This window comes from Rattus norvegicus, chromosome 8 (genome assembly GCF_021556685.1).
Source record: "Rattus norvegicus strain SHRSP/BbbUtx chromosome 8, alternate assembly SHRSP_T2T, whole genome shotgun sequence".
In the NCBI taxonomy this organism is placed as follows: domain Eukaryota; kingdom Metazoa; phylum Chordata; class Mammalia; order Rodentia; family Muridae; genus Rattus; species Rattus norvegicus.
In genome coordinates this window covers 53,730,596-53,753,411 of record NC_141541.1, presented here as the reverse complement: position 1 = coordinate 53,753,411, position 22,816 = coordinate 53,730,596, and the positions used below count along the sequence as shown (strand labels likewise).

Genomic DNA, 22,816 nt, shown 5'->3' with positions numbered 1-22,816 from the left:
AGGAGTGATGGTGTTCTAGTAGGGGCAAGGCGCACAAGGAGAAGGGCAAGTTGGGTAGGAGAGGCTGTGTGTACATGTGTGTAAGTATGAATTTGTGTGAATTTGTGTAAGCACGGCAGAGGTGCAGTAGTTCAAGTGTTCTACCTCACAGGATAGCTCTGTTTGTGTAGGAGTAGATTGTATTTAATGCCCACAGGGGCAGAGCACAGACTTTCTGCCAAGAGCTCTCAGGTTCTAGGACCTTGTCCTGGGAAGCGGGCAGGCTCTAGGCTCCTTTGCTTCTGAAGGATGTGAGATCTGGAGAAAGGGTAGGTGGTATCCCGAGAAGGAAGAAGGGAGGTGAGGATACAGAGACAGTGATGTGCAAGGAGCTCTGAGTCAGAGCTACAGGGGTCAACACAGCACATCTCAACTGTCTAGGATGGCCAGGCCATGCAGCTGGATGGAAGACTGCAAGTGTGAGCCCCTGCTTACCATGGACCCTCTAGTGGATGCTTGCTGGCTCTGTCCCTGTGGCCAACAGGGTGGCTTCTCTCTTCCCAAGGCAAGCCAGGCCTGGGAGAGTCAGGTGAGCTCGGGATTGGCCAGAGAGGGGAAGGGGCAGGAGGAAGGGCCTAGAGGCTAGAGACACTGGAAGATTTGAAGTTCACTGTTGGCCAAGATAGACAATAGGCCATTGTTCCATTCTGTGGCTGATCCTGGGTATGGCTAAGGGCCTCAGAGCTATCATTCTCTTAAAAGATTGGGAATACCTATGGGGAATCCCTCATGACTAGACCAGGGATGGGTGAGGCCCGTCCCGAGAAGGTCTTGATCCTGAGCTTGCTGGTGGATAGGAGCATTGCCAGAGAGAACCTTCTGCCTGCCCTTTCTGGTTGCAGCACGAGGCTCTCTCTGGAGTCCCAAAGGCCCCATGGAAGCATCAGTGTACCCCATATCCTGAGGTGCCCCTCTTTCAGGAGTTGAGTGCTAAGATCAAGGCTCTGCTGTGGATGGGGGCTGAAGGGGACTCTCAAGTCAGAGGAGAGTTAACAGCACAGCCAGTGAGGCTGATCGTAGCCTGTTGTGTGACTCTCCCAGAGTCAGGGGGCAGCAGAGGCTTATTCTTTGGATGCAGAAGGGAGACTAGTGGCCAACTCCTCGCGGCCAAACTCATAGGTATCAGGGAGGACACAGCACCTATTTGGGACGAGCCAGAATTCTGCAAATGAGCTTCTGGACACTGCTATCAGACCCCAGGCACAGGCTTCTCACCCTTGCCAGCAGGCTCGATGGTGACCTTCTCGCTGCTGTTCCCCCGGCCTGCAGAGGTGACCGCAGCCACCCATAGCAAGTACTGCTGGCCCCGGTTCAGATGGGCGATCCTGTAGAAGAGCTGTTCAGGACTGGTCTCGTACTCGCTGGGAGCCTGTGGGCAGAGACAAAGTCATGCCATGAAACAGAAGCCTTGGCCCCTCGCCTGCCATTGTCTTCGGTGCCTTGGGCAGGATCGGTCCAGCACGTTCTTTCTCAGCCTGAGAACAGCGTACAGCTCTGTGCTGGGCTCGGCCTCAGGAGCTGATGGAGCCAGTCCTGCAGTATTGGTTGGCCAACCTTGGTACCCATCTCGGTGATATAGGCTCTAGGGGCTGTGGCTACAGGCCAACACGTATGGGTATTCTGAGCAAATGGTGAGAGGCAGTCAGAGAAAGGAGAACGAGGGACTCGGGGTCCCAGGAAGACCACATGCAAAGAGAGAGGTTCTGTGGAGAAACCAAATGACTGCCTTTGCCTTGTTAGAGCTGTAGCCAGCCCTCCAGCCTGTCCCCTGCTTAGTCACCTCCCTTCCCTGCCACCTAATTACACTCTTTCCTTCTCAGGAAGGGGTAGAGAGGCAGCAGGGAGAGCTTTACTGGGCAGTACTTCATTAGTGATTATTAGTGGTATGGTCCACCATATATATTTGTAGGTTACATAAATCTATAACATTTTTTTAAACCAAATGACAGTTTTGACAAGTTGCCAACAAAACAATATCAGATCCCAGTGGTTTTACCAGTTGCTTTGATGAAAAGATTATGTTGCCTTGGAAACCAGAGGCTCAGATATTGAAATGAATTTGAGAAGGCGCTTTTGATAAAGCGCTAGTTTGTAGACCTCCTGTCAGCCTCTTCCCTGGCATCGGCCGGATGGGGCTGATTTTCATTTTATTTTATTTTTTGGCCAGCCGCAGGGAGTGGGGGAGAGGAGAGCACTAGGGCCCCTCTGAGATCAGGGCGCAAGTCCAAGGAAGGGGGGAAACAGTTCCTGGAACAGATGGGGGCCCTGAGGCCAGAGGGAGCTGGTAATTAGTTATCTCTGCCGTCGTGAGATCTTGCACACAGGCTCTCCTGCACATGACTGTGCGGATGCACACATGTGCGGGAGAGATGGATGTCACTGAGGGACATTCTCCATGGCCGGTGGGAGAGCAGAAGGACCCGAGGACTTGTAACAGGAAAAAAGAAAGTCCTCTTTGTGGCCTCAGGTTGTCTGCAGGGAAATATTGAGAGAAGGCTCACACACCCTTACAATGTGCACAGGTATCTTGACACCGTTCCTCCTCCCTTCTTGGGGTGGGGTGGGGGAGTGATGCTGTGTCTAATCTTGTGCACAATTCCTGTTGGGGACAGGTGCAGAGCCACTCTGAGCCCTTTTAAGCTAGGGTATCTGGGGACTGCTGAGTTCATACCATGACTCTAGGGCAGTGCAATGGTTTTGATGCTTTGCTGTCCTTCCCAGGTGTGTAACCCATGTGGCCTGAGCATCCCTCCCCCCACTCCCGGAGTCGGGGAGCTTAGTTCTTTTGCAAATTTGGGATCATACAACCTTGCCTCTTCTGGGCTGTGACTCTGAGTCACCCTGAGGCAAGGAGTGCACAATTATTCGAAAATCGGAGTACAGTTTTCTGTGCTCATTCTCTCTCTCTCTCTCTCTCTCTCTCTCTCTCTCTCTCTCTCTCTGTGTGTGTGTGTGTGTGTGTGTGTGTGTGTGTCTGTGTCTGTGTCTGTGTGTGCATGTGTATACATGTATGTGTGGATAGATGTTAAGTGCATGTGTGGACTTGAGAATACATTTGTGTTTACCCAGAGCAGAAGTATGTCTTTCCTTTGAAGATCGTTTGTTTTTTTTTTTGTGTGCACATTTGAGTATCTCTGTGTACACATCTGTATATCTGTGTGTATGCGCATGTGTTTGCGTGGGAGTATGTGAGTGTGTGGGTGGGTCAGAGGCCAATATTTTGGTATTTTTTTCTCAGAAGCTGTTCACATTGTTTTGTTTCTTTTTGAGATGGCCTTTCTCACTGGGTCCTGTGCTTCACCATTAGCCCAGGCTGGCTTGTCCTGGAGCCTGGGGATCTGCCTGCCTTCAGCTCCTCAAACTGATGGTGAGCTTCCTTCCTCCCCTGAGCTAGGACTGCAGGTACTGAACCTCCATATCCAGAGATATAGCGGCATTTTACCAAGAGTCTAGATTTTAATCTGGACTCCCTACATACTCCAAACTGTCATTTCTCATAAATAAGACTTTGGTGAATGAATACAAAATTACAGAAAAAAGCAAACTATGACAAAAAAAAGCCAAACCTCAATAGGCAACAATTATGTCTTTCTAATCATAGGGGCAAAAAACAAAAAATGATTAATAAATTTAAGTTCTCAAAAAATTATCACACATCAACACAAATTAAAAGGCATGAATTTGCAGCTACTTGCAATTTATACAATAGAACGTGGTTGTTGTCCTTAATATGGAAAGAGCATTTACAAATCAATAAGCAAAGTGCAAGCAACCCTAATAGCAAGGGTGAACATAAGAATTGAAAGGGACTCAAAGAAAACACAACCAATAAGCATTTGCAAACAAACAACCCAGTGAGTAATCTAAGAAGGAAAATTTAAAGTAAGACAACTATTAAAAATAAAACCCAAGTTGCAAAAATGAAATGCAAATCTGAAATCAGTATATATTCAGAAACCTGGGTGCTCCATGGGCACACACATATGCCTTCATGCTGCCGGAGATAGACTTGAAAGCATGAATGCTTCTGTGACCTGGAGATACCGACATATGTCCATGGGTCTTTGTGAAGAAGGTTCACAGGAGTATTATTTACAAGGGTGAAAGTGAAGTGATACTTATAGGAAGGAGGGAGGCCTTGTAGAAAAGGTTGTGCCACTCAAGACTGTGTTTTGAACATCTGGTGGACTGGAGATGTAACTTAGCTCAATCAGTAGACTGCTTGACTAGTGTGCACAAAGTCTTGGTTTAATGCCTAGCACTGTGCTAAGTGTGTGTGTGTGTGTGTGTGTGTGTGTCTGTGTGTGTGCACTTGAGTGCGTGTGTGTGTGTGCCATGCTTGTCATCTCAGAACTTGGAAGTCAGAGGGATCAAAAGTTATTAACTTTTTTCAAGGTAGAGTGTAGCCATGGCTGTTCTGGAACTTGCTTTGTAGACCAGGCTGGCCTTGAACTCAGAGATCTGCCTGCCTCTGCCTGCCAAGTGCTGGGGTTAAAGGCTCGAAGACATCCTTAGAGCCTGGGATATGTGACATCTTGTTTTGAAAAACAAACCAAACCAAAACCTACAACAAAAGCCCTCAATGACAACCACAACAAAATCCCATGACAACCAGAAAAGAATACAGAAAAGAACCTTCATAAGTTGAAACTCGTATATGAAAAAGATATAATATGTAAACTTCTATTTTGATATTATGTAAAAAGCCCCACCCCAATTCCATAATCTCTGTGCAGATTAATGACTAGAAAGTTAGGCCTGGTGTTGTGTGGTACATGCCTGTGGTTTTGGCATTTGGGTGGTGGAGGCAGGGAGGTCAGAGGTTCAAAGCCTTCTTGAGCTAAAAGGGAGTTCGAGGTCAGCCCAGGCTACAGGAGGAGGGCTGTTTATTAGGGAGAGAACATATTAATAAAACTTTGCCTTTTGCCTTTTTATGCACTTGAGTTTCTTATAGCACTTATTTATGTGTGTGTGTGTGTGTGTGTGTGTGTGTGTGTACAGCATTCAGGAAATTCTTCTGTCCCTCTACTGTGGTTCAAGTTGTCAGGCTCTCATGGCAAGCCTTTTTGCCCAATGGGGCATCTCTCCAGCCCTATTATTTACTTGTTTACTTTATATATTTATCTATTTAGTGTGTGAATGCATGTGTGCACATGCGGAGGTCAGTGGACAACTTGTAGAAGTTGGCTCTCCCCACCATGTGGTTTCTGGGGGACTGAACTCTACTCATCAGACTTGGTGGCAATCACCTTTACCCACTGAGCCATTTTGTTGGCCCTGGCTTTTTTTTTTTTTTGGTAAAAGAGAAACACGGCCACTCTACTGAGGTAGGGTTTCACCCTGTCTGATGCAGCTTTGGCTGCCCCCCAGTCATTCACCGTGAGCCATGCATCTGTGTGAGCATGTTCAGATGCATACGCCAGTGTGTATGAGCACCCCAGTCTCTTAGCCACCTGCTTCTAAGCCTGCATGTACACCATGGTTTCACATTTCTTGCATGTGAGTATGCTACCATCCCTAGCACCAGATCAGACTTCTTACAAATGACTGGCAATACCGCCACTAATGGAGACTGTATTTCTCCCCCATACCTCGCTGAGCTCAGCCTGTCTCCCTCCCCTCAGTTCCCAATCTCCCCATGTAGTTGAACTGAAGTTCTCATCGCTCTGTATAGACTGTGATACACTCCCATGGAAGTCTCTCCTGAAAGAGGGGGTTCTTCTACGCTCAGCACACAAAGAGGCTGGGACAGGGTCTCTGTTACATTTGGGATCTTGAATGTCCCACATTTTAAGGAGTTGGTTTGCAGCCTGTGGTGCTATTATTGAAAGCCTGCGGGACTTTTAAGAGGTGGGACCCAGTTGGAGGGATTACGTCATGGGTGGGATGTCCTCCCCCTGCTCTCTCTCGACCTTCAGGCAGGTCTTGCTATGTAGGCTGTGATGAATGTCCTTTGTTTCCCTCCCAGCTGCAAGCATCTTTCTTCCCACAACTTACTCCCTGCCATGGTGAGAGCCGCCTCACCGATGGCATAGAGGCAGGCCATGGGGTCAACTGCTCATGGCTGGAACCTGCAAGGCCGTGAGTCACCACAGACCTCTCTTCCTCATAAGTGACTCGCTCAGGTATGTTTCGTAGTAACAGAAAGCTGACTGACACGGTCTCAGCGTCCTTAGCAGTAGGAGAGGGGATGGGGACCAGAAACCACTGACACCTGGGACAGGATCCCAACCAATCACTGGACACTCCCTTAGCCTGAGTTAATCAGGAGGCCTCCATGGACTGGTCCCTTAGGAAGACTTTATTATGAGAGGCGGAAATGACTGTAAAGGCCAAACTAGAGTATGGCTACCTTCTCCTATCAGCTATGAAAGGGAACACGTCACATGTCTAGGACTTTGTAATAGTGGCCAGGTGTTAGATATTCAACCATCAAACATGCGCCAGTGACTCTGATATTCTTGATAAGTGTCCCACAGCTTGGAATCCAGAGATGAAAAGACAGTGCTCTCGCCATCTCTGGGGCCTCTGAGACCAATGCAGTCAGCTGTGCCAACAGTTAATGTCCACAGACAGTTAGGTGATGGAGAAATAGGTCCCAGTAGGACTCAACAAAAGCAAAGGCATGGTAGGAAAAGGATGATGGACAGTTTGGTGTTGTGGGAACTGAGAGAAAAGGGGCAGGGGAGAAGCGGGGGAGGAAAGAGGACAAGTTGAAAATATTAATCGGCCAATCCCAAGGGTCTATGCTAATGCAGAGCAACCAGACTCGGCCCCCAAGTGTGCACATGTGTGTGTGTGTGTGTGTGTGTGTGTGCATATGTGTGTGTATGTGTGCACAGCTGGCATAACACCAGCAGAAGCATAGTGTTCTCCTGTATCATCTGCAGAACTCATGCCCTAGAAAGTCCTCTCCCAGATTCCCACTCTGAAAAAAGCGTGATAAGTTCCAAGAGAAGACCACACACCCCAAGCCCCCACCTAGGGTGTCAGTGGATGGCACCATGCAGAAACACAGGAATACACGCACATATGTACTCCAAAGCCAAAGCAAAGAGCGAGAATGAGCTCTTCCCATGCCCCCTACCATTGATGGACGTCACTGACACAAAGCAGTACTGAGTGATAGGAACCAGGTTTATAGCAGGGCTCCACCCACACTGAAGGCTGAGAGAGGCAGCATTCATCTAAGCCGTGCAGTTGGGAGAGTGGAGGGAGACAAGGTGGTAATGGAGACGCATCGGAGGGTCTTTAGGGGTGCTCTAATGTCCCATCTGAGAGCCACCATGTGGGCATGCTGCCAGCATTATGTTGCATGTGGCAGTGCCCATGAAGACAGTGAGGACGCTTATGAAACAGTGGGCTTGCTCTCTGGGAAGAGACTCCTGGACTCCATGTTGAGGAGCCGAGGTGCTCACTCCAGAAGGGTGGTTCAGGAAATCCGAGGAGGGAGGGGTGACAGTGGCCCAGCAGCTACAGGCAGCATTCCTGGCCCAGAGTCATGCAGATCTGTGGCTGATGGTGAGCTGCCATCATCGAGGGCAACACTTCCTCCTGCTCCTTCCCCAGCCCTAAGCCTGATGCACTTCCCCTAAACCCCCAAGATGTTCTCACAGGCTGATCCTAACCACTGGAGCTGCCAAGGGCAGGGGTTTCCCCCTGCTCCTGTCCCAGGGATAGATGTGCTGCAGAGAAGACACTTAGCTGGGTATCAGAAAAGGAGAGGAGAAGAAAGCATATTATGGGCTGTGGGCATATGCAACGCTTTGCCTGCCCCATCCTCTCTCTCTTCTCTCTGAACTCCCAGGAGAAGTCTGACTTTGGTGCTTGTACCTCTGCCCGGGGGTACCCATCTCCCCGGATCAGGGAATATACTGAAGACTCTTAGGCTCTCACCCCCATTGAAGTCCAGGTCCTGGTCAGAGATGCCCTTACCCTTATCCTGTTCCCACCCATCCTCCTTGCTTGGCTCTATATTGTGGCAGTCATCTGTGGTAGAGGCCCAGCGTTTGCCTCCAAACCTGGAAGACTATAATGAAAGCTCACGTACTCCCGGCGTCCCTGGACCAGCCATGGGAGTGCTTGGGGTCAGCAGGTTGGAAGAGCAGAGCTAAGTGGCTTTTCTTTCTCTGTCTGCTTGGCTGTGACTCATATGGTTCTAGAGGGGCTCCAAAGCTGTGACAAGCTTGCCGATTCTACAGCAGATGCCTGGCCCACGATGGTTAGCACACAAGGTTTCATCCATTTTGGGGTAACCAGTACCCATACTTAAAAAGTATTTTTTATTAAATTTATTTACTTATTTGGGAGAGGCACATACATATCGTGGGGTGTGTGTGTGTGTGTGTGTGTGTGTGTGTGTGTGTGTGGTGTCAAAAAAAACATATTGCAGATGTAGGTTATCTCCTAATGTGTGGGTCCTAGGCCTTAGACTCAGGTCCTCATGCTTAACAGCACCTTCTCCTAGTGAGCCATCTTTTTTTTTTTTTTTGGTTCTTTTTTTCGGAGCTGGGGACCGAACCCAGGGCCTTGCGCTTCCTAGGCAAGCGCTCTACCACTGAGCTAAATCCCCAACCCCCGTAGTGAGCCATCTTGCCCAGCAACCATTCCAAACTATGAGTCACAGAAAAGCACAGTTAAGTTCCACAGTTTGACTGATGTGTTGTCCCCTAAAAGACTTGCTCCCTTGTCCCCCTCACCACTTACCGGCTGGCCGGACCCAGGGCTGGAACAAAAGATGGTGTATTTTCGGATCACCCCATTGGGCTTGGTTGGGGGCAACCAGGACACGACCACACTGCTAGCTGATGAAGGGACAGCTTTGATGCCAGCAGGGGGGCCTGGAACTGAGTAGAGAGAAGATTTGGTCAGTTTAAGAGAAGAGAGTTCATTCCTGGGAAACAGTGGTGGAAGGGAGAGTGAGTAAGTCTTAGGGAGCCTCTTAGGGCGGGCCCAGAGCTTTGGGCTAGAGAAGAAGGGGTGAACATGGCCTACAGGCAGGAGGGCAAGGCGATCATGAGGGGATGTGACAGGCTCTGAGGTGGAGGCTGGCAAAGGGGCCAGCTTCACAAGTGTTTGGCCAGAGGGGAATGGACACAGGACAAATGCATCTGTTTCCTCTGACCTTAGTCCTTGCACCCAGTGCCCTGACTAGTGGCAGACCCTCGTGGGGCACCCCACCCCACAGATACTGCTTACTTTGCCCTTTTAGGCCTGTGAGTTCCTCTAGGCTGGGACCAGGAACTGCTTTTGCTGTGTGCCCAGGGTATATTGTCTTATGTGCTGGTCTTTTCTGTTTGCAGGGAACTGTATCTGGCAAGTGAACTAAGAAATCCACCCCAGAGGCTCGTACAGACTCGGGGTGGCCATGCCTCTTCTCTGAGCCTGCCCAGAGTGACTGGAGGCTCAGGGCTCTCCCTGGGAGAATGGCACCTTTCTGTCTCAGCCACACTTCCCACCTTTCTCTCTCCACTCTGTTGCTCTCTTCTCTTCCCATCCCTGCTATTTTTATGTTCCTTTGGGGGTAGTAATTGTACCCTATTTAATCTTTACCGTGCCTCCCCCAGCCTCAGTGACTCCATCCACGTGGAGATGAGAATCCCACTGAAGGGTTTGGTGAGAATTAATGCTAAGTAAAATAAAGCACCCAGAACATTGGTACTGCACGGAAGACTCTCAGTAGATGGCGAGAGTCACGGCTTTTTGCCTTCTCTCTGCCAGCTCTCAGCATGTGAGCCACAGTGATTCCTTCTCCAAAGGAAGTGGTCAGTGATTCGGGACCAATCAAAGCGATGCTCTTCAGGAGCAGCACCCATCCAGAAGCAGAACCTAGAGGCTGAGAGGCATCCTTGGCCTTGTCCTCCTTCTTGGCTGCAGTATCCTGTTGTCAGGAACTGCTGTGGTTGTGAGGTGCAAAAAGTGTATGGATGACTCTGGGGTAAGTGAGGTTGTGTGTCTTTGCACACTTTCTCCCAGTTATTGGAAGACGTGCGTTAAATTCACAATTATGCATTTGTCTATTTTTTCTGTCTACTTCTATATCATCGTCTATCTACCATCTATCTATCACCTATTTACTATCATGTATGTATGCATGCATGTATGTATGTATGCATGCATGCATGTATATATTTACCTGTCATCTATCCATCTACAATATCTATCTGTCTGTCTGTCTGTCTATCCATCCATCCATCCGTTCGTCCGTCCATCCATCCATCCATCCATCCATCCATCCATCCATCCATCCATCTATCTATCTATCTATCTATCTATCTATCTATCTATCTATCTATCTATCTATCTTCTACTTATCTATCTGATTTTTTGAGATCAGATTTCACCAGTTGGCTTTCAATTCATGATCCTCCTGCCTCTGCCTTCCAGGTGCTAGGACTACAAATATGTCCCATCATGCTTGTTTCTCTGCCTAGAAGAAGGAGTCTTGTAACCACATGCCCTTCTTTTGTTTCCTGGGTCTGATATTAATATTCTAGTCTCAGAGAGGTGGCATGCTATACTTTTTACTTTTCTATCATTTCATTTCAAACTCACCTCTGTGCACTATCTTGTGTGTGTGCACATGCCCATATGCCATATGGCATGTGTCCATCCTCACCTTTCTCCTAGATTAAAGCAGGGTTTCTTTTGTTCTTTCACTGGAGTGTATGCCAGGATAGGAGGTTAGGAAATTCTGGGGCTTCTCCATCTTATCATGGGAGTTCTGGGTTTATGGATGAACTATTTTACATGGGGTCTGGGGATTCAAGACTAAGTCTTTAGCCTTGCTTGGCAAGCATTTTACCCAGTAAGCCGTCTTTCCATCCCCCTTTCATACATCCTCATGTCTTCTGTACAGTATGCATTTGGGTTTTTTTTTTAGCTTGATCGACCTTGCCTTCTAATTGGAGAAGTTACTCTGTTTACCTTTAACCAATAACTGGTACATTTGTGTTTAAACTTACCCTCTTATAAGTGTTTCCTACTTGTCTCACTTCTTAGGTTTCCTTTTTCTTTGCTTTTGTGACTTCTTTTGAATTGAGTATTTTGGAAATGATCCTTCTCGGGCCTGGAGAACTAGCTCAGTGGTTTAGAGCACTTGTTGCTCTTACAGAGGACCAAGGCTCAATACCTAGCATCAAAGGTGTCTTCCAACCTCCAGAACTCAGTTCCAGGTGATCCAATGCCCTCTTTTGACTTCCCTGTCACTAGAAACACGCATAGTGCACATACATACACAAAGTACTCATATATATATGCATATATGTATATATACGAGAAATTCTGTATATATGAATTTCTTTATATATAATATATATTTGCATTTATATAAATAATATAGCATTTCCTATTAGCCTGACTTATTTTCAGCGGTTTTTCAAATATAAAACATTGAGATAAGGACTCTGTAACCCACACTAGCTTAAGACTTAGGTTCTTTCTCTTCCAGCCTCCCAAGGGCTGGGTTAACAGGCATGGAGCACCACACCCGACCACTAAGTGAGTCTTCGATCTACCAAAGATCAATATCAATTGGTACTTTTCTTCTTAGACAATGCAAAGACATCGAGGATTTCATACGCTCTCTCCCGGTTTGTACGCCACTGTTGAGTACTTTTCTGTGCATACATCATCATTACGGCCATTTTATACAGTCAGTATTAATCTAGACTGACCCATATGTTCCCCATTTAATTGCTTTGCTTTGCTGGCTGCATCACTGAGTTTCCATCTGGGATCCTTCTCTTTCTAGCTGAGCAGTAATACCTTTGAATATTTCTCCAGGGCAGGTATGTTGGCGATGAATTCCTTTAGCCATTGCTGGAATGAAGATGTCTTGATAAAAACATTATCTATTTTTTAGATTTCTTCCCTTCATTTTATGTTTATGAGTGTTTTGGCTGCATGTGCATGCCTGTAGAAGTCAGAAGAGGACGTAAGGTTCTCAGGAACTGGTTGTGAGCCATGATGTGGGTGCTGAGAATTAAGCCCAGGTTCTCTGTAAGAGCGAAAGTATTCCAAACTGCTGAGCCCTGTCTCCAGCTCTCTGAATGAGCCTGTCTTCATTTCACTTTCATCTTGAGGCAGAGTCCATGGGAAGCGTCACGGGTCATGATGCTTCCCCTGCATATAACTGGTATTTCTCTTTAAAGCTGGTTCAGCTTCCGACAGTTTTGACAAGTTGGCTGACAATCTTACCATTGCTTCTTTTCAGATTTTCTTCCTTTTGGTGGCTTCTAAGATTCATTCATTCACTCTCTCTCCATCCCTCCTTCCTGCTGTCCCTTTTCCTGCTTTATTATACGGTGTAATTCTTTAGGTCGCCAACTACAGAGTTAGAACATCTTGGCTTTCTGGCTTGATAGTGTTTATCATCCTTAAGACATTTTATGAATATTATCTCCTGCTCACTTCTCTTTCTCCTTTTTTTCTGGACTGCCTTCCACGTCTCTATGTCCTTGATACTCAGAATAGTCCATCAACCAGCATGGGCATCTGCTGGGAATGTGTTAGACATTTGAAAACCTCAGTTCTTATCCTAGGCCAATTGAACCACACTCTGGGTTCTAATATGATTCCTGATTGATATGTATGCACATTAAAACTTAAAGATAATTAATCAGAGATAATTTGTGTGTTTTGCTTGGTCATCTTTACTTTCTAGTCTAGTGTTTCTCCATTTTCCTAATGCAGCAACCCTCTAGTACAGTTCCTCATGTTGTGGTGACCCCCAAGCATAAAGTTATTTTTGTTACTACTTCATAACTGTAATTTTGCTACTGTTATGAGTCATAACCCCAATGGTCTTTGGAGGTTACAATCCATGGGTTGAGAACCACGATTCTAAGCATTTGTCTATCTGTACGTCATTTACTTCTTTTCTTTTGCCTTATCTTCCAATTCAAAGTGCATCTCTTTAGCTGTGTCTAATGCACTTTTAAACTCATCGACTGAGCTCTTAATTTTGGTATTAGTTATTTTTCCCCATCTGATATTTTTACTGTAATTTTTAGCTTTGCCAAGCATAATTATAAAGTCCATGTCTGATCATTTCAAGTGTGATTCTCACATGTTCCTTTGTATATTTTTCCTAATGGCTTTCCTTTATTTGCTGATTCTGCACCACTAATTTTTATTGTGTGCCAGACATACATAACACTTGCCAAACTGTACCAGTAATGTAAGAATTCCCATGATTACCATCTACCCAAAGAGAAGATACATCCTGGATACAAGCAATTCTGGTGTCTTTCATTTGCCTGGACACTTTTATTCAAAGTATAGGCCTGAGAGAAACGTGTACCCTTGGCTAATGTTTACTCATGGGCTCAAAGGAGTGTTTGTGCCTCACAGGTTTGATTTAGGGAGAGTGATATTCACTAAACAGACTTAAACTCCCCAGCAGGCCCTGGTCTCTAATTTGTGTTCTTCTAGCGCTGTTCAGTGTCTCAGTCATGGCCTCAAGATACAGATAATGTCCCTTAGGGCAAGTGCAGCTTCACAGCAGGCTCTCTTCCTGAGTCCTGGTCTTCCCTGGAGTCCTGGCCCAGTAACTGACTCTCTTGTCAACAGTATGATAACCTTTAGGCCGACATTTAAAAAAAATCACTTGGTTTCTGGCTGCCTTCAGCAGGGAAGGTAGACATGAGTCTCCTGGCCCACAGCTCCTCTCCCCTGTCTCCTTCCCCTACCAGCTGCTGTCCCAGCATAGAGGCAGCACACAGGCTTCTGTCCCTGGTCTTTAACCCGACTCTGCTCAACAAGGGTTATCTCCCTCTTCCCAGAATGGGTCTAGTTTTGCTCCTTCCTCAGCTGAAGGCCTTTAAAGCAGTCGAGTACGAAGCTTATTATGGCTTTGGTTTCCACAGGGAAGGCAAGGAATGAACAAGAGGTTCTGTTGTTCAAGAACCAAGTCTAACCAAGACAGCCTGGAGTGACAGCTGAGCAATTAGGAGGACTTGGACTTCGTGGAACCAACAATGCAGTTCAAAACTATGTTACTACAGTTCCAAGGGGTCCGCGGACCCTTGTGATCCCTGCAGTCACTGCACACACCTGGTGTACATACATTCACCCAGGTAGGACATTCATATGCATAAAATAAAAATACGCACATAAAATCATTTTTACAAAATAAAAAAAGAAGAAAATTGCAAACATAGAAGCCACATTCTTTTCCTAAGTGCAGAACTCAGCCTGTGCTTGGCTCCAGGGGTGTGTTGGTTGGACTTGGTTCTTTTGTGTGTGTACATGTTCATGTGTGTGCTTGTACATGGATGCATGAATGTGCAGGCCTGAGTGAGGGCAAGCATGGGTGGTTCTGTTCCTTAGGAAGCCTCAACCTTGGTTTTTGACATAGGTTCTCTTACTGGGACCCAGAGCTTGGCAATTAGGCTGAATTAGCTGGCTAATGAGCCCCTGGGATCCCTCTGCCTTTACCTCTTTAACTCCGGGATTACAAGAGTATGCTGCCTCACCTGGCTTTCTATGTGGGTTGTGGGGATCAAACTTCAGTTTTTAATGTTGTATGGTAAGCATCTTTTCAAAATGAGCTATTTCCCCAGTCCCTTATATCTTTTTCTTTTGGTTGCATCTAAAGGATTTTAATTTCTTTTCCTTAGGGAAAAATGTAAATTTCTGAGGGTGGTGGGCAGGTCGGTCTTAAGACTTTCAGATTAAGCTACTTAGCTGAAGTCCCACAGAGGGGCTGTGCTTGGAACAAAGACCTGTCTGCTCTCCCTGGCAAATGACCACCAACAGGAACACAGAGCGTCACACCCATGTCAAGTCACGACTGCTGAGACTTATGTGATGCTACACCCTTTGTGACCTTGGGTTTCCTTTTGGGGACACTGAGTCTCTCTCCCGTTGTGTCATTGACTGCTGGTAGCCACAAAGCAACTCCTCCTCCTCGCTGTCACTGCTGTCTGTAGAGCTTTCTAACCATCTTGCTTGTTTTACTTCAGTGAGGAACCCGTGTTCCCACTTTGTCATACAGAAACTGGGAGTGGGCAGCAAAGGCTTGAGAGCTGACAATAGGACTGGGACAGCTCTTCTGTGGAATTGGCTAGGATCTTGTCCACACCATGTATCTGCCTCCTCAAGGTGGAGATAGTGTCTCCCACTCCCACCCTAGACTTGGATCCTGTGGTGTGTGTTCCTGTGTGGCTCTGAAAGTGACTTTGGGTGGATAGTTAAGGGTTCCTGGAAGGGTAAGATGGTGCCTTGGTCTCCCTTTGGTTAAACACAGGGGGATGCTCATGGTTGTGGCATTGACTGAGGTGTCAGGAAACTTAGAGACCTCAGCAAATCATCTCCAAAGCCCATGCATGTAGCATGGTCCCAGGCTTTACTGTGGGACTGGACTGGGTGAGCGAACTCAGTTTATCCTTTACCCATGAGCAGGTAGTTCTGCCCAGAGCTGTCCAAAGGAGCTGTGACAAGGTTTGTGACAGGCAGGAGGGTTGGGAAACACTGAATTGCTTTGAGATTTTGAGGAGGGAGCTGGGGCTGAAGGGAGAGCAGGTCAAGCCAGCTCCTGGACTGGGACTGTATAAAACTCCTCCCCATCTTTCACAACTCTCATCCTTCCAGAATCTCTGCCAAATACCTGGGTAAACTCTAGATCCCATGTCTCTGTATTCCTTGAAGAAACATATGCCAAGCGAGTAAGAAGGAAGCGGTGATGCCAATGATGGGTACTGTTTTCTAGTGTGTTCCAGGAAAATGTAGCCTTTCTAGGGACAGGGCACACAGTGAAGAAACAACCAAGGGCCAGTGAGATGTCTAAGCAGTTAAACACATGTGGAGTACAAGCCTGGTGATCTGAATCGATCACTGAAACCCACGCTGAGATGGAAGGATAGAAACAACCCCACCAAGCTGTCCTCTGACATCCACACATGTGCTATGGCATACGTGCACGCGCGCGCGTACACACACACACACACACACACACACACACACACACACACTCACATCATATACACACATATAATAACAACAAAATACTGGGATAGGGTGGGGAAGAAATAGATGGCCAGAAACAGGAGCCCAGAGTGTGTGTGGGGTATGGGTCAGGCCTGGCCATTTTCTGCATTAAATGCTCTCCCAGACTTGTGCAGTTCTGAGCCCCCATTGGAAGCCCAACCTTTCTCCCTGCCGGTTCCTCCAGGGTTGATTCAGCCTCCAGCCTGCATTGACTCACACTATATTCTTGAGTTTGGTCCCAATTCTGCTCAGTTAGGAAGAGCCTAGTGATTACAGTTCCATATGGAGGCCAATTCCATTTCTCTCCCAGTGAGTTCAAGGTCCAGACCACACTGGGACCTCAGTGGGATAACCACCAAGTCCTTAACCCCAACTGTACTGGGTAGCATTCCTGATCCCATACCAACTGCAAAATCCTTACTCAGAGGCAAGTAGGTTGTGTCTGGCAGGGGAACAGATGCTTCAGAAGGATGCCCCGTGGGTGGACTGGGAGGAAACTGTCAGACTAGTGGCCCAGTGCTCCAGACAGCAGAGTTACTGGTAAGGGAGGAGACAGTTGCTTAGATGTTCTAGCATCCATCCCAGAGTGTGTCAACAAGTTCCAAACCACCCTCCAAGGGCTCAAAGGGACAAGAGAAAAAATGGTATTCTGCTCTTGCCTTGCCCCCAGGATAGGGGCTGGAAACAAGTAGTGTACATGTGGGGTGTGCTCCAGGGAAGTCAGTTCCTGAGGGTAGAGTGGGAGGTCAGCCTCAGACTCACCATCTTCCTTGGTCTGGATATAGAGCACGCTGCTGCGCACACCATCCCCAGCCTGCGTGTAGGCGAGCACCTGGACGCTGTAGTTGGTGAACTTCTCCATACCCCGCAGCTCCACTCGCTCTCTTGTGGTGGTGACATTCTGCATCTCGCCCCACTCTGTGGAGATGGGCCTCTGATCATGAGGCTGGCCATGTCATGCTCTATGCCCTCTGCCAGCCTGGGCTCAGACCTCTACTCTACAGGGATGAGGGCTAGATAGTCTTCTGCAAGGCAGCAGACCTTGACCACTGTCCTTAGGCCACATCTCTCCCTAAGTGCTTTACCAGGACCTGAGTATGTGCTGGCCTTGAACCTCAGTTGACCTTGTACCAAGGTGCCTCACTAACAGCCAGGCATAAGCAAAGGGCTTAAACCAAAGGTGACAGTGCAGTAGACAGGGTCTTGAGACCCTGTTCAACATCATGCTCAAAGATTCAAATCTTTGAGGCAGGGGGATGGCAGAGACCTGAGTACAGGAAGCAGTGCTGACCTGTCTGGGACACATAGAAAGACCTAGGAAGATCAGCTTGTCTAACAACAGCCCAGTGGTGTTTGGAGGATAGAGAGGCCAATGTCTTCTCTGAGGGCTGAGTCAGAAAGCCTGTTGCCTTGGAAAAGAGAAAGCAAGTGCAGTGCTGGAAGGAGCCTTACACTGACACAGTGTAAGGGTCACATTTGTTTGCTTGGTTTTTGATCCAGGATCTCACTGTGTAGCTCTGGCTGGCAGGGTGGTTTGAGATCTCACATCAAAAGGTCTTGAGAGACCTTCAGGAGTCAAGCAAGCCATAAGACTGAAGCTTTCGGGCTTTGGTAGGAGAAAATGGATCAGGGATGCTCTTCCAGCAGAGTCCAGGTGGGGAGGGAGGTGCCAGCAACCTGGACAGGTGGCTGTGAGCCGTACCCCCAGGTCCTCCAGAGGGAAGGGTGCAGGAACCTGGGAGACAGGGTGTTCAGGACTAGGATGTAAACTCATCCAAGCTCTGCTGAAGTGAGTGAAACTTTTGTGTGCACAGTTAGGGATGCCCAGGCTCTGGTTCTGTGTCCTACACCCTTCCTGGTCCTGGAAGGTCTTTGTATACACTACTGGGCTTAAAAGCCGATGTGTTTGTTGAGACTCCATAAACCCGCCAGCATCTGAGGCAAAGAAGGCTTCCTGAGGCTGTTCTCATGCTACTGAGAGCTTGGCCCCTCCCTTCCCGTGTCCCAGGTTGCTCCCTGCATTGGACTCACATCTTAGGCCCCGCCCCCTCACACGCCCCCAGCTCACTGCTTGCAGTCGGACTCACAGCTTCCTGCCCACCTGGCACCACCTGAGTTTGGTCAAGGGGTGGCTTCCCTAGGTTTGAATAAGTCTGCTTCCTTGCTCACTACTCCAGGCTGAAAACAACTCTAGATGAAGACAGCTTTCTGCAGGTACTAATCCTGGCCACCCTCTCCCCTCACTGAAAAGATCCCCTCAGGATACACTTGTGTGTTCCAACTGCCCCTCGACTAATTCAACATGTTGTTAGAAAAGGGAATGTGCCTCAGTATCCCGATGACTCCTGTGTGTGCTGTTGTCTAGGTATGGCTGGTATCTACTGTCCCCATCACCAGGTAGGTGACCATGTACATGACATCGACCTTGGATCTGGCTCTGATTCTAGGCTAAAAAGGACATGTGCAAGTGGACCCTGATCTATTCTCGGACTGTTAAATCACTCAGAGCTGTCAGCTCTAACTAAGCCTGGAGCAAATCCCAAGGGATACAAGCCAATCAGCCCGGACCCAGCCATCATTCCCAGAAGACTTACCTCCGTCAACGTAGAGTGACCAGAAGATGACCCGGTAGCCTTTGAGGACCCCATTGAGGGTGCTTCGTGGGGGTTCCGACCAGGAGATGACAGCCACATCAGAAGTGATGGACAGAGCTCGGACATTCTCTGGGGGCTGGCTGGGCACTGCAGAGGCGGGAATCAATGGTTAGTCAGTTATGGTATGAGAGACAGCATGATGTACGTGTCTCAGACTGGGCCCTGTTGCCCTACACTGTAGGGATATTGCGTTAGGTGAGTGGAGGGAGTGAAGCACTTAGATATCTCTCCAGTCTCAGCCGCCAGCTTCTAGGGGGCAAGGTGGTCCTGGTTCTGTTACATTCAGGAGAAAGGGAAGAACTTGGGCGTAGACCAGGCATCTCCTCAGTAGGCCATAACAGAGAGCCCACAAAATGGATGCGCTGGCTTGGGAGGCCAATCAAGTCCCAGTCAGTATCTTAGCTGAGGGCTGCTAGCTCCTTGGTGCTCACTGACCATAGATGACCTGAACCCAGGTCTGACCTGGGGGATTCCTTGTTCTGGGGCTAAGCTGAAGGGAAAGAAAAGAAGAAAGGGGCTCTCAATGGAACTTGGTATAGGGTTTGAAAGTTCCCACGGAGATTACCAGGACTTCTGGAAGTTACTTCTTGACCCGTGTCTACTTAAGAGCATGCTCAAATGTCTGGATGTCCTAAAACCACAGCATGAGGCCAACGTGGGTGATTGCTTGCCGTGACTCTGATAGCTCCCTCTGTGGCTCTTAAGTCCCTTATCTTGGGTTAACTGTGGGCTACTTGCCCTTTCTCACAATGGGAGCAAAACACTGGGGCTTTTTCTCTGCTAAGAAGAACTTCAGCAACACTTTGTGCTGGCTTCCAAGGAGCCCAGGGCAGAGGGAAAGAGCAAGTCTGATCTGCCGTGAACGGGAGAGAGGAGGCAGAGGCTGGAGGGAAGGTAATTAGATCCCGTTGCCCCACAAGAGGCAACTCTAATTTTTATGAGCATTTAAATGATAATACATCATCCTAACGATCCTCTTTGAGAGTGATTATTGTTTCATATTACTTAGGTGTAAAAATATAAGCACCATGTAATTAGGGACCCAGTGTAATAAACTAATACAGATCGCCCGTTCGAACAAAATGAAGGTAATACAATTATGGAAAAGACACTCTTGCTAAGGCAGGGGCCCTTGAATACCCCAGGAGGAGTGCTGATATTGCCAGAAAACGATCAGGATCTGACAGGCTAACGAGGGCCTTAATTAAGTATGAAGAACTGCTGAGCAACTGCACGGGGAGACTTTCTTCCCCTCTCTTCCTTTGTTTAGAAAAGGACTCTACAGCCCGAGCTGAGTCCTCTCTGGCGGAAACTCCAAGGGCCCTGTCTGTGCGACAGAGGCTCTCCTCCTCTGAGGTCCTGGTCTGGACTGTTTGGGGATGAGGGATGAAGGATGAGAGTTTAGGGTGGGGCAGGCTGGCCTGGGCTCTGGGTTTGGGCACTGACTCCAGACAGACCTTCCTGGAGTGTCTTGCTCCCAAGCACAGGGGAAGCAGGGGTTCCAGCTTGGATATTCATCGTGGCTGTTTTATCTATAACTAGATAGGGAACCTAACTGCTGCCAGTCTTGGCTGTACTCTGGGAATTCTGACCCAGCAGCAGCTGCCCCCGCACTCTGCATCATCATCACCTTGGAGTCCCTGTTACAAAGAGCTCTAGGGTCCAGTGAACACTGACAGGCTTCCACACTCCTGAGCTAAGGCACCACCTGCATTGATACTTCAGCCCGGAAGGTGACAAGCTGGTGTTCCTCAGCCCAGCCAGGTCTGTGGGAGAAGCTCGGAGACCAGGACAGTGTGACGGTGCCCCTCCAGGCTCTCTGCACTTCTCTGCTTCCTGTCAGCCTTTCCTCCCCCTTTCCCCACTCAGATCTGGGGTCCCAAAGCTCATCCCAAAGCTCAGCTGTACCCTAGAACAATGAGAAGAATCTGGGAACGGAGGCCTAGAAACCAGCATGTGAAAGGTCCAGACAGTGCCAAGGTTCAGAACGGTGAGGACAAGCTTCTGCAGGGTTTCTGGCCCGACTCCCTCTCAGTGGGGCTGCACTTCCAGAAAGGAAGAGGAGAGAGCACACCTAAGCTCAGGGCCTGGCCCCACAGTGATGGAGTGCTTGGATTTTTTCAGCAGGGGCACCGCACCCTCTTCTTCTGGGAAAAGTAGACTCAAGATCCAGACAGTTTTCATTCTACCTCCCATTTTCAATTGGGATGGAGGAAGAAGCTTTGGAGACTCTTCTGCATCTCCTTGATTCTGCTTTCTAGGCGTGTGTGTGTGTGTGTGTGTGTGAGAGAGAGACAGAGAGAGAGAGACAGAGAGAGAGACAGAGAGACAGAGACAGAGACAGAGACAGAGACTGACTGCCTGAATCCTCCTCTGGAGGTGTCAAGACCCTACCTCCTATCTGAACCTAATGCAGGGTCAGGCCCCAGCTGATATCTTTCCTGTGTGTGGACCAGGGACATGTTCCTGTTCTTCCCCATCTCTGGAGAATATGGGCACTTTCATTTACTATCAGACTGTGGGGGCTTTTCTAGTTATCAGGATGCTAAGGTTTATTTAGTTAATACAGGGCCTCACTATGTATCTCTAGTTGACCTGGAGCTCACTGTGTAAACCAGGGTGGCTTTCATTTCACAGAGGTCTGCCTGCCTCTGCTTTCCAAGGACTAAAGATGTATGCTCCCTCATTCGGCTATGTTTTTAAGAACCAGGCTCTAAATCCTTCTGCCAACCAGCGGTTAGAGTTTCTTAACTCCATGATATCGTCTTGCACCCTAAAAGCAGATGGGGACACATTGCAGCCTAGAAGAAAAAGGGTAACTGGGCACATCTACATTTTTTTTGAAGGAGAAACTGAATCTAGAATGAGGGGAAAGCTTGGTCAGAGAGGAGATAGGGGACCAGAAGGAAGGAGAGAGATACAGGAATGGGGAGACATGGATAGACAGGCTAATGTCCTACAGTAGGCCAAGGGCAGGCCATCAGCAAGTGAGGGGTAGAGAGTGGTCTCATGGGCTCAGGCTATATTTGTTGAGTGGATCAAGGCCCCTTGGGAGCCAGTCAGTAAGAGGAGATGGGGGGCGGGGTAGCAAGAGTGTTAGTTAGGTTTTGTTAATTTGACACAGATTAGAGGCTCTGGGAAGAGGGACCTTCAGTTGAGTAATTGTCCCCATCAGTAAATAAGTTGGTGGAGCATTTTCTTGATTAGTGGTTGATACGGGAGGAGCCATCTCACTGTGGGCGGTGCCACCTTTGGACAGACAGTCCTGGGTTTCACAAGAAAGCATGCGGAGTACGTCCTAGAGAGAAAGCCATGGCTCCTGCTTTGGTTGATGCCTCTGGGATCCTGCCTTGATTTCCCTCAGTGATGGAGCATGACATGGGAATGTAAGATGAGACTGACCCTCCCTCAAGTTGCTTTTGGGCCATGTTTTATCACTGCAGTAGAGAACAAAGGAGAGCACCCCGGAAGCTCGTGTTGCCTATAGCATCACTGTAGGCCCAGGCCCTGGGTCTGTCTGGCAGAACCTGACCCCCTGCTCCCAACCTTGTGGTTTCCCTCACCATCCTCCAAGGTGGTGGCATTGATCTCACTGGATGAGGGCCCCGTGCCGGCCCGGTTGAAGGCTTGGACCACCACGCCGTACTGAGCGAACTTCTTGAGGTTATCCAGCGTGTAGACCTCGCTGTCCCCCGTCGCCTTCATTTCCACAATGCTGTACTGCCCATTGCTACCGGGGCTGTTCTCCCTGTAGCCAATCTGGTATCCCCGGATGATTCCATTTTGCAGCTCCTTCTTTGGTGCCTGTGTACCAGGGGAAGGGCCAAGGACAAAGACACAGTGACACTTGGAGATGTCTTTGTTCTTAGAGCCATCATTACTCTGTGCCCAGACATTGAAAAGCTCCCGTTTTTTTTTTTGGATTGAACCCTTAGGACTTTATGGCTACCCTGGCCCTCTGTGACCTTGAGTCTCAGATTCAGAACCCATCCTCTCACAGAGCCTTCTATGCTGTTCTTCCCAGACTCGTGTCTGTCACTCTAGTCCCTCTCCTGTCATGTCCTTGAGGAGAGGTCCCTTCTTTATGAAACAGCTTTTAGCTGTGATAAGTGGGTTATTAGTGAGTTATTCTG

General features: G+C 48.3%; 1 protein-coding gene across 3 annotated transcripts in view; it reads right to left on the bottom strand.

Annotated features, from left to right (window-relative positions):
- The window catches only part of Dscaml1 (DS cell adhesion molecule-like 1), a 316,941-nt gene that overhangs the window by 10,906 nt on the left and 283,219 nt on the right, over positions 1-22,816 (bottom strand). For all 3 annotated transcript variants that reach the window (XR_015626613.1, NM_001108141.1, XM_087561891.1), the window contains 5 exon segments: positions 22,247-22,487; positions 18,624-18,770; positions 16,792-16,947; positions 8,746-8,885; positions 1,255-1,408 (listed from right to left, as the gene is read on the bottom strand). Coding sequence is in view for 2 of the 3 variants with exons in the window: in NM_001108141.1 (NP_001101611.1) it covers positions 1,255-1,408; positions 8,746-8,885; positions 16,792-16,947; positions 18,624-18,770; positions 22,247-22,487 (838 nt within the window). In the remaining variant the exon portion in view is untranslated.